This window comes from Musa acuminata, chromosome BXJ3-9, assembly GCF_036884655.1.
Source record: "Musa acuminata AAA Group cultivar baxijiao chromosome BXJ3-9, Cavendish_Baxijiao_AAA, whole genome shotgun sequence".
In the NCBI taxonomy this organism is placed as follows: domain Eukaryota; kingdom Viridiplantae; phylum Streptophyta; class Magnoliopsida; order Zingiberales; family Musaceae; genus Musa; species Musa acuminata.
The window spans coordinates 45,667,181-45,683,147 of record NC_088357.1 but is presented as its reverse complement, the minus strand read 5'-3'; the positions used below and the strand labels follow the sequence as shown (position 1 = coordinate 45,683,147).

Sequence of the window (15,967 nt, the reverse complement as noted above, 5' to 3'; positions counted from 1 at the left end):
AAAAAATAACATTCAGTTGTCTATCATATAATGCATATCACGTGACTTCATCACTAATGGTTCATTTTTAGTTTTCACAGGTGCTTATCTCACTAGCTTTAGATTCCTTTTAATTCCTGCCTCCACTGAGATAAGCTCCATCATAGTCTTAAAATATTTCTAAAGAAAGCAAAAGATTCTAGATTTACTATTCCTAGAGAGGATGTAAGAAACAATATTTTCATAGAAAAATCACAAAATTTTTACATCCCTAAGCTTAGTGTTAACAGTTTTCCCAATGACTCCATTTAGCCCCATTCACCTTGCCACCTTGTGGTTCTAAACCATAATTCCATTTGACATTTCCACCTACATAAATTAAAGCAGAATCTTAGAACCTACTGTGTATATATCTAACAGAAAAGCATTGTGAATCTCATCTACTTTCATCCTACCACATCATAATCCGACCATTCGCCTTGGTACTATAGTAATACTTCATGGCAATTGATTTAGATTTGCGTCCATCTTTCCGTCAATCATTACCTAATTTTTCACCAAAGGAAGTTCTATGTAAAGAAAAGGGGCAACTAAAATTTGATGAAGGCACATTCATGATTAAATACAGACAGCAACTTTCCCAATTCAGATGATCTAACTAACGTATAAGTGCGAGTAACTTAGAAGTCTTTGTATCAAAGCAAAAGAAATTAAGGAGAAATCCTTAGAAGTGGATCAGAACGAGCAACTTCTCTATCTTCAAACCTTGTAATTGATGCATCAGTCGGGCACTCGGGCAGTACCTTCCGCCACCAACGAAGTCGTCAGGTTGATACTCGGGGCGTCGCCGACGCTGCAGCGAGTGGCAAGCCCTACCTCACCACGATCCTCCGACAACCATGTAGCTTCCAACGCGATCTGCAGCCGACACGGCCGCAGCAGCGACGCAGGGTTTGAAGACGAGAAGGTCGGAGGGGCATACGGGTAGACCGTCGGGAAAGTCCTCGGAGGGGATCAGAATTGTTATTATTGAGCTTTTAAAAATATTAATATTAATTTAAATTGAAACGTCTCCGTTGTACAATAAAATAAATAATTATTATAATTTTCAAATATTGTTTTAAGTAATTAAAATATTGTGTTAGGTATTAATATCTAGGACTTTTTGGTTCATGGGCTTCTTGGCCCATTCACGTTTCGGCCTAACTAAAACCCTTCTAAAACCCGGACCGGTAGCGTCGGCGGCCACGGGCTTGCTTCCATCAGGTCGAAACCAAGGAGGCGTCGAACCATTCCGCCGCCAACCATGCCGCAGCCACCGCCCCTCTGCCGCCTCCTGAGCCGCCTTCACCGCCTGCCACCCATCTCCCAGCCGCGGCGCGCCTTCGTCGACGCCCGGGTGAAGTGGATCCGCGACCGCGCTCTCGACCACGCCGTCGAGAAGGAGAAGCACCTCCAGCCCTTCCATGCCCTCAAGGACCTCCTCCTCTTCCCTTCCTCCGCTGCCTCTTCCTCCCCTTCCGGCCCTTCTTTCCCCCTCGCCTTCATCGCCTCCCGCGCTGCTTACCTCCGCCTCCCCTTCCGCCCCATCCGCTTCATCCGCCTCTTCCCCTCCGCCTTCATCGAGGAGCTTCCCCCTCCCGCCGCCGGCGCTCCCCCCCGCCCCGTCATCCGCCCCACCCCGGCGCTCCTCAGCCTGCACGACGACGAGCGGCGCGCTTTCGAGGCCGCCCGCCCTGACGCCGCCGACCGCCTCCTCCGCCTCCTCATGCTCGCTCCTCGCCGTCGTCTGCCCCTCTGCCTCGTTGACCGCCTCCGCTGGGACCTCGGCCTCCCCCGCGATTACGCCCGCTCCCTCCTCCCCGACTACCCCGACTACTTCCAGATCGTCCCCTCCACCACCGGCGTCGGCGGCGCACTCGACCTCGAGCTCGTCTTGTACCGGAAGGACCTCGCCGTCTCCGCTATGGAGCGGTACGCCATGAAGACCGGCGGGTACAAGAAGGGGATGTCGCTCGCCTTCCCCCTTCACTTCTCTCGGGGTTTCGACCTGGAGAAGAAGGTGAGAAAGTGGTTGGATGAGTGGCAGAAGCTGCCCTACATCTCCCCCTACGAGGACGCATCTCATCTCGTGCCAAAGAGCGATCTTGCAGAGAAGTGGATGGTGGCAAAGCTGCATGAGGTCCTACACCTTTTCGTGCCAAAGAAGACGGAGAAGGAGAACCTGGTTCTGCTCGGAGAGCATCTCGGACTGTCACCGGGCTTTAGGAAGGTGATCACGCATCACCCGGGCATCTTTTACGTGTCCAATAAGCTGAAGACACAAACGGTGGTGCTCCGAGAGGCATATAGGAGAGATCTTTTGGTGGGTAAGCACCCACTGATGGGGTTGAGGTATCAATATATCCATCTCATGCACAAGGGGAAAGAGACAGATGCTAAGAAAAAGCATAGCAAGTCCAGAATTGGTGCTGCCCATGGCTCTATCGATATTGACATCACAGCTGAAGATGAAGAAGGCGAGGAAGAGGATGATGAAGATGAAGATGAAGAGGAGGAGGAAGAGTTGTCAGCAGCTTCAGGTGTTGACACTGAGGATGAGAGCGATGATGAACATGTTAGTCAGTCTTCTACCATGGAACAAAGAGAAACAACTCGACATGGAACTAATAGGAGGGTTATGGTTTCTAACTGAATTTTGTCTTAGTTTATAAGGAGAAATGGAAGCATGAAATTTGCACAAGATATCAAGGAATGAGATATTCAAGGAGCTTGGCTGAGGTACACCGTAACAAAAATTGGCTTAAGAGTTTCTGAAAATAATGTGATGGAAGTAAGTGACTTGCTTAAATTTAACCGAAATCGACAGAGCCAAAAGCCTATCTATCAGGTGTAGAATTATTGTACACAATGTGATATCTTATCACACCATTGAAGTGTTTTATTATTATTATTATTGGCATCATTTATCAATATTAGGATTAGTGCTACCTTTATGTTCCAAACTCTTGGGCCCTCTTTCATGCTTGATACTTGTGGAGACTTAGATTGGTTTATTGATTTTTCATCTCTGAATCTCTCAATTTATGTTGCATATTACCATCAAAATATGGTTGCTTACTTCTTTGGAATTCCAGTTATCAGCAGGAAATGTTTCTAGCTGATTAAATTGCTACATGCCTTAGATTGTCATTTTCTTTGACACCAATGGCCTGTGTTGCTTAATGCTCATTATGAACATGTTTTCACAGTGTGACATTAGATGTGATTAGCTTTTTGAAGCATGTTGAAACTTCAAGATAATGCACTGTTTTGGATTTGTGCTTGATTGCTTTAGAAACATGACACAAATTTAGTACCAAAAAATAGGTTACCTAACCATTAGTGCAGAATAATAGTTACTCTTGTTTGGTTCTCTATTACCTCATCACCAACTGCTTCTTTTTTAACTTGACATTCTTTTACATGCACATTTTCATTTAGCCAGTTTTGTTATGCCTTGCTTTTTTTTTTCTCTAGAAACTTGATATGTGCTACCATTTAATGCTTGATTGATCATCAACATTTGTCCCTTTGAGAATTCTTTTTTGAATAAACATTGTATTTTGCTTTTGAAAGAATTGCAAGAAGGCAATGCATGACAGTGGAGATTCTACTTGGTTACTGTATCAGATGAGCCCTGGCTACTGATTTGATCATGGTTGTAAAGGAGCCATGTTAATAATTTTAAAGCATCAAGCTTCGCAAGTTGTTCGACTAGCCGTTGAATCATCAAGATCCTTATGCCATCCATAGAAAGTGCTTATTTCTACTTCGACAATGGGTATCATTGGAGGCTATGTTAATTTGCAAGATAGATTCCATCTTACAGCTTATTATCTGCCATGTAAAAAGTAAGAATGCTCTGCATGATGTTGACAAGGAAGCCCTAATCTGGTTAGTAATTATAGAAGCCTTGCAGTCTGTTTGATGGATGGGTACAAACCTATCAGGTTAAATTCTACAAGGGGATCAAAGCTGGCAAGTTGACCTAGTTCAAGTTTTTGGTGACAGCAAGTGTGAATTATTTTTCTATCACCATCATAATATTGTTTTATTTTTTTATTCAAAATCATGCTAATTGTTCTGTTCATTGTTTTCCACTGTTGTCAAGCTGTTTAGACCAAGATTTTAGTCAAACATATCAAAGCATACACAACATGCAATGTTTCACAGCTCAATACAGGTTACAGTATTTTATCTTGATTAATCTTTAGTGAGTTGTATGCTGCAATAAGGAAAAAAAACTATTCAGAATGATTTTTTTGTTTTTTCTTTGTTTTACTTTGAGAAGCAACATTGAACATGATTTGTTGAATGAACATCATCCTCCAAAACATTTAGAGGCTTGTAAATAGCACATTTGCCTTTAAATTCTCTGATATAGCATATCGATATCCATCGATATTAAGATCCTTTAAGTTAATCCTTACCATGGGTACTAACTAGTTAGTGTTATTTTTGTTTTAGTTAAAAAATATTTAAATATCTAAATTATAAGTAATGGTTAAAATTGATAGCCAATTAGTTAGCATCTAATTAAACCATGGGTAACAAATCAAAATTCAATAATGAATATATCAGTTAAATAAGTAGATTATAAGTTAATCATCATCTTATTTCCTTTATATATATGTGAGAGAAATTAAATTTTAAAAATAAAAAAATAAAATTATCTATAATAAATATGCTATTTTAAGACTTTAGGCATGTAGAAAAACCTTTTATTAAGTAGTGAATCTAAATTATTCACTTGCATTAAATTATTTGTATATAATTTTTAAGGAAAAGATTTTGACGATAAAAAAACAAAAAATCCATTTTGAAGAATAATTTGACTAAAATCCCCATAAGTTAATCATGACCGTTCATCTTCGATCTCGCACGCGATTTAAGGACGCCTGGCTCGATCGTTGACGTCAACCCAACGCCAAACCCTAGAACAACGCGCGGATGAACGAACGGGTCGGATCACACATCCTGGATCCGACGGTGTATGTTCCTCCTACGTGGGACTTCGCTCTCGTCTATAAACCCGTCTCCGTCATAACGAGAGCCGCCTCCGCCCACGCCGCGAAAACCCTAACCTCGACGACCGAAGATCCTCTTCGGAGCAATGGGTGCGATCTCCCGTTTTCTCTCTTACCTATTTTCTTTGTCGTGTCGATTCTCGTCGGCTGCAGATCGTTCATTCCTCGAATCCACTCGATCTCATGTTGTTGCCTGTCGGAATTTTTTTAAGCGATTCTTAGTTCGCTCATTGAAGATCTTTGGAAGCATTGGTTCATTGGGATGGTTTGTGGTGTGGTTTTTTTAGGGGCTTACAAGTATGTGTCGGAGCTGTGGCGGAAAAAACAGTCGGACGTGATGCGGTTCCTGCAGCGAGTAAGGTGCTGGGAGTACCGCCAGCTCCCGTCGATCGTCCGTGTCACCAGGCCGACGCGCCCCGACAAGGCCCGGCGCCTCGGTTATAAGGCCAAGCAGGTGGACGATTGCAGAAAATAAGAGGAAATTTTGTTTCTTTTAGTGCACATGATTGTCTCTGTTTTTATAGTTGAAGTGATTGATATATCTTTACGCTAGTTGACATTTGTGCCTTAATTTTCTCGGTAGTAACGGTGAAAAATAGCAACTTTAGGTGTCAGTTTCTGTTCCTGATCGCTAACTTTGTTAGGTGATTAGGTATGTTGCATACAAGTTCATTCTCTTTCCTTTCATAGTTTGCTGAAGGGAATAATTTGAGCTACCATATTTATCTCCCTTGACGCATTGAAGGTTCATGAAATATAGATGTTTGTATAGTTTGTTTCCAGAATATTTCATATCAAGTGGTCAAGAGTAGTTTCGTGTAGCTTTTTCTTAAGGCTGATCACTTAGTTATGCTAACTCATTGTGGTTTAAATGTTGGTCATATTTTATGGTTTTTCACAAATTGCTAGATTTACTGGATTGTGTATATGATTGTGATCATGTTACGGTAGCATGTGATATCCTTCATGAAGAGTTAAAGGGTATGTGATCAAAACCAACAAGATATAGGATAGAGTGCCATCACAAAAAACCATCAGATAGATGATCTAGGTCATCGACTTGCAAAAGAAATATGTAGTCTATATGGTATCTAGCTGTATGCACAGGTGCAGATGTATGACCACCTTGCATACAGTCAATACAGCCTCAATCTACAATATACCGCCTGTATGGATTCTGCCCCCACATACATGGGGGCCACATAAGCATGGTTATTATTTTGTGCTTTCTTATTGATGTTTCTTTATTACTGAATACCGTAATACATTATGTATGGTTGTATGATATTCATCAGCTGGACCTTTATCTATTCTTATTTCTGGTGTGTTTGATACCTTGAAGCCACATTCCATGGTTGTTTTTGATGCATGAGTCTTTTCACTGAAGTTTCTTTGATTGGACTAGTGCTTGAAATTCATAAAATGTTTGATTGCTTATATCTGTTAAATTATCTTTGGTGGGTGACATTATATGATATTGGTTACAATATATCATAGCTGGTAAAAGAATGTCTAGAAATTAAAAAAATAGAATCTAACAACTTTGATGAACTTTTACTACTTTCTAGATGTTTAGGAAAAAACAAGCCATTATCACCATGTGTTATTGTATCATACCTGTCCTTGTGGATATCACAGAATAATATTGGTCATCAGCCAGATGTGTATTAGTGGTGGGCACTGGTGTAGTGTTGGTCTTTGCAGACTGGTGTAAGCCAATGGCACACTCTTGGTTGTACCAGTATCTGGTTAAACTAGTATGTAGCTGTTGGTCTATGATTTAATTGTGAAAGTTTGGTTTGTTGGCTTGATCATTGAAGCATGATTGATGGGTTTTTGTCACTTTTTCATTGTAACCTTGGGGCTGGAGTCTAAGTTGATCAGTATATGTCAGGCATATGATGGATTAAGTTGTACTAGATGTCTGCAAGTGGCTGAGAATATATTGTGATATATGATTGATCTTTTGTCACGAAAAAGGCTCTTCTTTCCATATTAAATCTTCACTTTGTTCTATCTTCCGGTTAAATGATTTAGTTCTGTAATTAGAGAAACATAAACTGGTTGCTTATTAGAACAAATTTACTAGACTAGTTGTTTATAATTTTGGCTTCATGATCAAAAAGAAGATTCTGCAACATAAAGAACAGCATCAACTATGTGAGATTGGGTTAACAACACTGAAAAATAGGATTACAACTTGATTAACAAGATGAAGAGTGGATCTTGAAAGACATGTGAAAGGATCAGAGAATGGCCCTAGATTAGCATTCAATAATATGATGATTGATGAAGCCATGATGTAGCTTTTTGGATATTAACAATGATGATAATATTACTGTCATGAAATGAATGTATGTGTATATCTTTTACATGAACAGAAGATTCTCCATTGTTAGATCAGCTATGGATGTTTCATCTAGCAAGAGTTTCACTAAAGAAGTTATAGGTGATTTAGGTATTGATCAGTTAATCCTTAAATCAAATTGTATTTTTTTTATGATTTCTAGCAGCTCTGGACATCAAATAATCAGGATGTCTACTGCATAGAGTATGGATCTGGTTTGCTAAATCATTTAGACTTTAGAGTGCAGCTTCTACATTTCAAACTGATCATACATAGTGGGTAAGCTGTGGATTTTGTCTTGACCATCTGGCACTGGTAGATACATATTTCTAGGCTTATAGTGAACCACAGGTTATTCCAATTGTATTTGGTTGTATGTTCTCACCCATTCATTATGTTTATTCTATAGGTGTTTTAGCTTTCTTGCATCAGGGTGACCTTGTTGCACAGCTGCTGTTCTGAGTTGATGCCTCATTATTTTCCATTGTTTTTCCTAACATGCAGGGATATGTGATTTATCGTGTTCGTGTTAGACGTGGTGGCAGAAAGAGACCAGTGCCTAAGGGTATTGTCTATGGAAAGCCAAAGCATCAGGGTATCACTCAGCTGAAATTTCAAAGAAACAAGAGGTCAGTTGCTGAGGAGAGAGCTGGAAGAAAGTTGGGAGGGTTGAGGGTGGTTAATTCTTACTGGGTGAATGAGGTTAGATGAATTGTCAGTTTATGCTTAACGGTCATTTTTTTTTCTCTTGTCTATGTATGTTCACATGTACCCTACATATTCGGAATTTTGATAATACCCCTCACTACCTCGGTATTTTACAGGACTCAACCTTCAAGTATTATGAGATTATCCTTATTGACCCAGCTCACAGTGCAATCCGGAATGACCCCAGGATTAACTGGATCTGCAAGGGTGTCCATAAGCATCGGGAGCTTCGCGGTCTCACTTCTGCTGGCAAGAAGTATCGTGGCCTTCGTGGCAAGGGCCACCTGCACCACAAGGCTAGACCATCTCGCAGGGCAACCTGGAAGAGGAACCAGACATTGTCTCTCCGCCGTTACCGTTAGAAACTTTGATTGTCGGTTTTACCTCGGACTTTGTTTGTTCAAAACTAGGAACTCGAGTTGTCCATTTGATTTGGGAACTTTTTTCGGTGCTTGTTCTAGAACCATGTATCGCAGTGATACTTTCCTTTCATCAAAGGCAGTTCTTTTTCCATTGCTTGAGAAATTATGAGCCCCTGCAATTTTATCCTTTTGAGTTAGTTCAGTTGTCAGTTGCCTTCTTCATTGGTTTACCTTTTCTTTAATGATATTCCTTTATATTTTTCAAAGCTTTTTTTTGTCTTAGGATGACGATTTCTCATATTCTTATGATGAGCATACGAACCTTCCTTTTTATTTGCAATGTCACAAGTAATTATTCGTTGCCTCTTAGGATACGTACTATTTTTTCTTTCTATCTTGGCAAATAAATCTATTTCTTATGTCCTGAGTCTGGAAAACAGGGTATGGAAAGACTTCAAATTAGTTCAACAGATGATTCTTTCCAGAATCATGAGCTCATGGGTCCAAAATCAAGACCCAGTCTTGACATTTATCAGGTGTTATAATTCATTATTTTTACTTGGCATTGGATACCCATCACATTATGGCAGGTTGGTTTTCTGTATTGGTATAGATAGAGGCTTTCTCCAAGTGACAAAAAGCCTACATCTGTATACAGTATAATTGTTATGAAAAATTGGAATTATATATATATCTTTTTATTAAGGTATGAACAATCAATACATTTGCCTTGTAAAACTAGAATTTTATGATTTAAAAGGACAGTTTGCCACTGATATAAAATCTCAATTTTATTCGTCTATCAATTGATAAATACTGTATCTAAATCAAACATAAAAAGAGAAAATACTCGTTGTTATAGTGATTAATTTGGAGTCTTAAATCACTCCAAAATTAAAACCAATTGATGTACGAAACGTTGCTACTTTTTTTTTTGGTATGTGATTCTTTTATGTTTATGTAGAGAAGTTGCATAGATTAAATTTAATATTGTTCTAATAATTCAGGAAAAATGATCCAAATTCTAAGGCATACACAAATCTCAAAGCAGTATAATACGATCTCAGGTGTTTAGCAATCTTGATGCGGCACAAAAGCAGGTTACCGTAGACCACATCGCATTAATAGCGCCGATACGTAACGGGCAAAATGAGAACCCCCCACCCTCCCCCCCCCCGATTGAGACGGCTATATATAACGGGCATCTGCCCCCGTTACGAGTTGCCAGAACAAGGGTTTTTATCGGGCCTTTTTCTCGGGCGCAATTCGCCACCGTCCCGCCCCCAAACCGGCATCGCGGGAATCCGATCTCGTCGCGTCAAATCGGAAACCCCGATTCGTCGTTTGATGATGACATGATGCGCGTCTCGTGCCAAGGTACTGCCCGATCGGGCTCGGCGTGATCGCCCCCGTTTAAGGGGAGGTCGAGCGGAGAGCGGCAGCGGAGGAGAGGGAGGAAGAGGAGGAGAAGCGCGAAGGGCCCCGGCTCCCTTCTCGCTTCCGACACCGGTTAGCTTCTGTTACTTCGTTTCGGAATCGATCGATGGAACGGAGTCGGAAACCGGCTTTCTCTGTCTCGCCTGTTATATTTCTTTTCAGATGAATCTCTTGTCGCTTTTTGATGAATTTAATTGTGTTACAGAGCTTCATAACATAAAAAGAATATCTTGGTTAGAGATAACGATCTAATTCTACAATCTTTTATCCCCATTGTGATTAAAAACTGGAATGTACGACTTTTAACCGGGGTTTAATGCTTGTTTGTTTGCTTACTGTACTTTCTTCACTCTGCATCCATAAAAGGTCTCTTTTGATGATATTGGTGATGATCCTTAATACTCATAGTCATGGCTTTCAAATTTCAATCATCACAATTATGTGGCCAGACACATTATGATCGCCTCAAATAAAGAAAATGAATTGAACTCGCGTTTGTATAATATAATTGGCGTCAATCTTGTTTTACTATCCTAGTTTTCGAAATACCATCAGCTCAGGAGCTGTTGTGCTCGAAGTATTGGATGAGAAACTGGAGGAACATTTTGTGTGGTTTCCACTGCTTAGATTTTAGTTCCAACTTCAGTTGCCAATAGATTTGCATGCCAACCATTATATTATGTCATGTGGAACATCTGAAGCTGTCATTTTTTAGACATTTAAAACCTTGGGTTTTTGCAAACTAGTTGGACTAATGCTTCAAATTTGTAGATAAATTAGTGATGTTTAAGAAAAACAATATAAATAGAGCATGAACCATTCAGTGTCTAATCGTGTATTACTTTTTGAGTTTACTTGCCTTCATGATTATTAGTCTTTAGATGATTTTTTTTTTTTTTGTACAGGACAGGTATTGCGGGATTCTTGGTTTAGGTAAAAGAATGCCTCGACCACCGGACATAGGGTGGCAATATGGTACCATGATAGGTGGCCATAGACATCATGTCCAGTGTAACTATTGTCATAGGATCATGATTGGAGGTATTACACGTTTTAAGAAACACTTGGCGAGCAAAAGAGGAGAAATCAAGGGTTGTGATGCCGTTCCGAAAGAAGTAAGGGAGATAATAGCGCATCATCTAGCAACACGAAAACCGAGAAGGCCAAACAAAAGAAGACGAAAGACAGCTGAGGGAACTTCTTCAGCACCAATTTCTACTAATTATAGTGTGGAATCAGATGCATCAGATCAGGACATGACACATGCTAGACAAGAAGTATTGACCTTTAATGAAGCAGAAGTTCATTGTATGATACTGTCTTTTATCTTTCTCCTTTTTTGTAGTATCATATATTACTTGGATTTGTGCACTGGTCAATATTTTAAAAAATGCAAATCCAGATTGTATATTAGCTACTTGCAATCATAGAAGAATATGAATTTATTTCCTTCTGTTTTATTTTGAACTCCTCTCTGTACTTGCTAATTTATCCTAATCACTATTAGAATAATCCTATTCTTTGACATTCAGATGAACAATAAGGAAAAATGACTAAATGGGTAATGTTAATAACATGTTTGGTTTGATTTTTGTTTTTTAATATTATGCTTATAGTAATGCTTTTGTTTATTATCCTTTATTGTTAATTTCTGTCAATAAATGTTATGTTTAGTTAAATTATTGCTGTTTTTTGGACAATTGAATTCGCCACCGATTGGAGTCAGTATGTGTAGTGGGATATGCGGTAGTCAAAGAGAGCATTTTTAGCTTGAGACATGAAAAGTTGGGGTGAATTGTATGACATAAAAAAAGGGAAAAAAATGTATAAGGCTATGGTCTCAGTCCAAATATTTTGAGTTCCTCTGTCTCTTGTTAGGTTGCTTGCTTTCTCTTGTGACACCTCTTAGATGCCTTATCTGTATGTTGACTTTTGCCCTTTGCTGCACCCAAACAACCACTTCTCCAGTACCAACCTCGTATTTGTTCCAGTATAATACTTTTCTCTAGTGCAATAATAAAAAACTCTTCTTTCTAGTCTCACCAATGTTTATTTCCTCTTAAGATAACAATTTTTTTAACGTATTAAACACTTGTTAATATAATGTTAAAGTATTTCATAGTTCATACAGTATCATTACAAGTTCTATTCATAGGGTCCCATTCTTAGATGGCTTAAAAACACACGTTTCCAATTAGGTTTTGTAAATGATCTTTACAGAAAAGGAAAATAACCAAAAAATATTATGGAAGTGTGTATATGACTATTTCCTAATACATTAACTACTTGGATAAATTGGTCTTAGTTTAGTGACTTTAGTATAATGCCACCACATAGGAAGCTAGATATGTGTGAGATAAGAGGTTGCAAGAGTTTGTTTATTGCCGTTGTCCCTTTTGAGTTAAAAGGCAGCATGATTCTTTGCTTGTACACCATTTAAATGTTTTCTTCTTGCATGTCAATTTGATGATAGAATTTGTAGAACACGTGGAGTGACAAAATTAAGTTTGCCCCATATGTGGATCAGCACAGACTTTTTCACCTTGGCAAATTAGGTTTAGATCAGCACAGATAATACAATATGATCTCAAAATTTTCTCACCTACTTTGTCTGAAAGATAAATTTTAAGGGTTTTGCTTTCATAAGCTAGTTTTCATATGCCAGCTACCAGATATCAATTTTCATATCATGCTATTAAGAACACATTATGTGCCGTTTCATCATAATTTTCAATTTTGAAGGTTTTGCTTTCATAAGCTAGTCCTCATATACTAGGCACTAGATATCAACTTCATGTCATGCTATTGAGAACATAGCATGTTTTTTCCCAAGTTAGTACATGTGTCTATGTTTGAACACATATAATCAAACATCTCCATGCATATTTATGCTTATTCATATGTATATTCATTATTTAACAAGTAAGTGATGATTATGTTATGCATTCTTTGCTTTGCATCTATGAAAGTATGATATCATGAATTCATGGTATTCCAGACATCATACCTGTCAAAATATAGCTGTCATTATTGTAATTATATATTCAATTATTAGTCTTTGTTTTCCAGTCAAATTAGATGGATTTTCTGTTCAATTGTTTCTGTCAGAAATAATGTTAGCCTCTCTAGGAAAAATTAATATATAATTCTTAAAGCTTCTGGTCTCTGTTCGGTCTTTTTCAATTAGCCTACTATGACATATGGTTCCTTGTCTATATGACTTGTTTCTTTCTCTTTTTTTCCTTCTCATGTGATGCAGCTCAAAGAACATCTGAGCAACAGTTTGAGATTGGGACAAGGGGTTTCATTGATGCCTTTTCATGTATTCAATATAAGGATGAGCAAGTATGTTCCTTAGGATGCTTGATCTATCTTTCGGTTGGATTATTTTGTTAATTATTTGTTCTCTTGCATTTTGAATTCTTCAAGGATTTCATGCCTACTAGAGCCACTGATATTGGATGGGCTCATGGTGCAATGGTCAATGGGGATCGACAAAAGATAGAGTGCAAATATTGCCACAAGATAATCTTAGGTGGTGGAATTTCTCGTCTTAAACAACATTTAGCAGGAGAAAGAGGTAACATAGCACCATGTGACCAAGTACCTGATGATGTCAAAGCACAAATGCAACAACATCTAGGCTTTAAGGTTTTGGAAAATTGTAATGTCCAGCAGAACACAGAAGAATATAATGGTGATGTTCTTAAAGTGACTCCGATTTCTCCAACAGCTGCTTCTCATAGGAGACGAGGGAAGGATGGATATTCCATAAAGAGAAAGAAAGTGGAGATGTTACGCAGTCCACAGGGCTCAACATTCCCTCTGTCTACATTGCAACTTTCTTTTGCTTCACAAGAAATCATAGACCAAGCTGATATTACGGTTGCAAAATTCATGTATGAATCTGGCATACCACTAAGTGCAGCCAATTCAGTGTATTTTCAGAGAATGGCAGATGCTATCGCTGGTGTAGGGCCTGGCTACAAAATGCCTTCGCATCATTCCCTCAAAGGTAAATTATTAAGTAGATGTACCACTGATGCAGAAGAAATCAGCAAAGAGCTTCGTAAGTCATGGGAAGTGACGGGCTGTACTGTCCTGGTTGATAGGCTGATGGATACAGCTGGTCGGTCCATAATTAACTTTTTTGTTTATTGTCCAAAAGGAACAATGTTTCTCAAGTCAGTAGATGTATCCCAGATTGAGACTTCCTTGGAAGGCCTTGTCCATTTATATGAGAGTATCATTCAAGATGTTGGCCCTGGAAACATAGTACATTTCTTATCGGATAGTGCACCCTGGTATAAAGCTGCAGGAAAGGTGCTAATGGACAAGTATAAAACCTTTTTTTGGAGTGTCTGTGTGAACCATTGCATTGAACTAATGTTTAAAGGCTTGAGTGAAATGGATGAAGTATATGGTGTAATTGCCAAGGCAAAGAAAATCACTCAGTTGATTTATAATGATGCATGGCTCCTTAATTTGTTGAAGAAGACTACTGAAGGAAGAGATTTAATTCGACCTGGCATGACACAGTCTATAACAGACCATCTAACTTTACAGAAAATATTTTCTCTCAAAGACGCTCTTCAGCAGATGTTCACTTATGACTCCTGGGAGGAGTCGGTGTTGTCTAAGCAAAAGTTAGGAATGGGTGTAAAGAACATTGTATTTGATTTGCAGTTCTGGCAATCATGTGCAAACATCATAAAGGTCTCAGAACCCCTTGTGAGAGTTCTACACCTTGGAGATGGTGGAGAAAGGCCTTCTATGGGATATACATATGATGCATTTGAAAAAGCAAAAAAGGATATCATATTGGCATTTGATAACCAGGAATCTGATTATTTGCCATATTTGGGGGTCATAAATCGTGTACATGATGAATTTCACAGCCCCCTGCATGCTGCTGCTTATTATCTTAATCCCTCCATCTATTATAACACCAGATTTTTTATTACCAATGTTATTCAGAAAGGCTTGCTTGATTGTATTGAGACATTAGAGCCTGATCTGACTGCCCAAGATAATATTACAAAGCATAAATCTTTTTATGAAGATTCTCTAGGAGACTTTAGTCGACCGTTGGCTTTAAGGGGAAGAGAATCACTGCCTCCAGGTAAGTTTGGTTTCTATTTTGTTGATAATTTACCGGAACATAAATTTCTTTAGTACCAATAATTGAAGTGAAAAATATGTTGCGTAAGGTTTTGATTTTCCAAAACTAATCATTGCTTGAAAATTTTTGTTTCCAGCTGCATGGTGGTCTATGTATGCATCAGATTATCCAGACCTACAGCGATTTGCCGTTAGGATCCTAAGCCAGACATGCCGCATGCCTACATTCAGGAGGAACTGCTACATCAATGAATATGCCCGTTCAAGTAAGAACAGATTGGAACGTGCGAGGTTGAATGACACTACCTTCGTCCACTATAACTTGCACCTTCAAGAAGGGTTAGTTCCAATGCATGTGTTTACTTAATAATTCTATTTCATGCTGGAGCAAAAAACGAACTAACTAATCTCACATATCCGTATTTGACCAGACAACCAGTGGCAACAGAAAGCAAGGGCTTGATAAATGGCGAAAATGACCTGCTCAGCATAAGCAGCTACGATGCAGGAGATTGGATCGATGATCCTGGAATACTTGAGGTAGAAGGTATCAACTTGTTAGATGTCACTCTACCTGGTGGACCACTACCTGTGATTGATAAAGCTGGCAATACAAGTGATGGTAATCTTGTTATTGATGATTGATCCACAAATCAGCTTGTGAACGATAAATGATGCAAACATAGAAAAGGCGCCACTGCAGCTGTAGTTCAGTATATGTTAGCAATACATGAGGGGGTATATTTCGCAGCCCCGAGTTTGTATGACTATATATCAAATGAATTGTATTTTTGGAGAAGGGTTTTCCGCCCAACTACTGTTGTAAATAACTACTTCAGATCACAAGTTCCATATAATTGTTATCGTTGCACTGGATGTATATAACCATGCCAGTGCAGCTGCATTGACTTTTTTGGTGATTGCCACACTAGAAAATGCTGCAT

At 39.0% G+C, this 15,967-nt stretch overlaps 3 protein-coding genes across 4 annotated transcripts; all 3 read left to right on the top strand.

The window, feature by feature from the left end:
• The first annotated feature begins 1,202 nt into the window (after window positions 1-1,202).
• LOC135649496 (protein WHAT'S THIS FACTOR 9, mitochondrial-like) lies at window positions 1,203-2,969 on the top strand. The gene has a single exon (XM_065167898.1). It carries the CDS (start codon window positions 1,286-1,288, stop codon window positions 2,672-2,674), a length of 1,389 nt encoding a protein of 462 aa, XP_065023970.1. The 5' UTR covers window positions 1,203-1,285; the 3' UTR covers window positions 2,675-2,969.
• A 2,017-nt stretch (window positions 2,970-4,986) lies between these two features.
• Window positions 4,987-8,616, top strand: LOC135648282 (large ribosomal subunit protein eL15z-like). Its single transcript, XM_065165778.1, has 4 exons — window positions 4,987-5,138; window positions 5,336-5,502; window positions 7,900-8,097; window positions 8,220-8,616. The coding sequence occupies exons 1-4, from the start codon at window positions 5,135-5,137 to the stop codon at window positions 8,463-8,465; spliced, it is 615 nt and encodes a 204-aa protein (XP_065021850.1). The 5' UTR covers window positions 4,987-5,134; the 3' UTR covers window positions 8,466-8,616.
• A 1,069-nt stretch (window positions 8,617-9,685) lies between these two features.
• Window positions 9,686-15,935, top strand: LOC135648515 (uncharacterized). Of its 2 annotated transcripts, none has more exons than XM_065166272.1 (6): window positions 9,686-9,974; window positions 10,813-11,210; window positions 13,162-13,247; window positions 13,332-15,024; window positions 15,161-15,362; window positions 15,455-15,935. In XM_065166272.1, exons 2-6 carry the CDS (start codon window positions 10,844-10,846, stop codon window positions 15,666-15,668), a joined length of 2,562 nt encoding a protein of 853 aa, XP_065022344.1. In that variant the 5' UTR covers window positions 9,686-9,974; window positions 10,813-10,843; the 3' UTR covers window positions 15,669-15,935. The 2 variants fall into 2 exon arrangements, with proteins under 2 accessions (XP_065022344.1, XP_065022343.1); XM_065166271.1 differs by having other exon boundaries at window positions 10,808-11,210.
• The last annotated feature ends 32 nt before the right edge of the window (window positions 15,936-15,967 follow it).

Coding starts and splice junctions, on each gene's coding strand:
- LOC135649496 (XM_065167898.1), top strand. CDS start 1,286: ATGCCGCAGCCACCGCCCCTCTGCCGCCTCCTGAGCCGCCTTCACCGC.
- LOC135648282 (XM_065165778.1), top strand. Junction 5,503..7,899: donor TCGGTTATAAGGCCAAGCAG/GTGGACGATTGC, acceptor CCTAACATGCAG/GGATATGTGATTTATCGTGT. Junction 8,098..8,219: donor ATTCTTACTGGGTGAATGAG/GTTAGATGAATT, acceptor GGTATTTTACAG/GACTCAACCTTCAAGTATTA.
- LOC135648515 (XM_065166272.1), top strand. CDS start 10,844: ATGCCTCGACCACCGGACATAGGGTGGCAATATGGTACCATGATAGGT. Junction 15,025..15,160: donor AAGAGAATCACTGCCTCCAG/GTAAGTTTGGTT, acceptor TTTTGTTTCCAG/CTGCATGGTGGTCTATGTAT. Junction 15,363..15,454: donor AACTTGCACCTTCAAGAAGG/GTTAGTTCCAAT, acceptor GTATTTGACCAG/ACAACCAGTGGCAACAGAAA.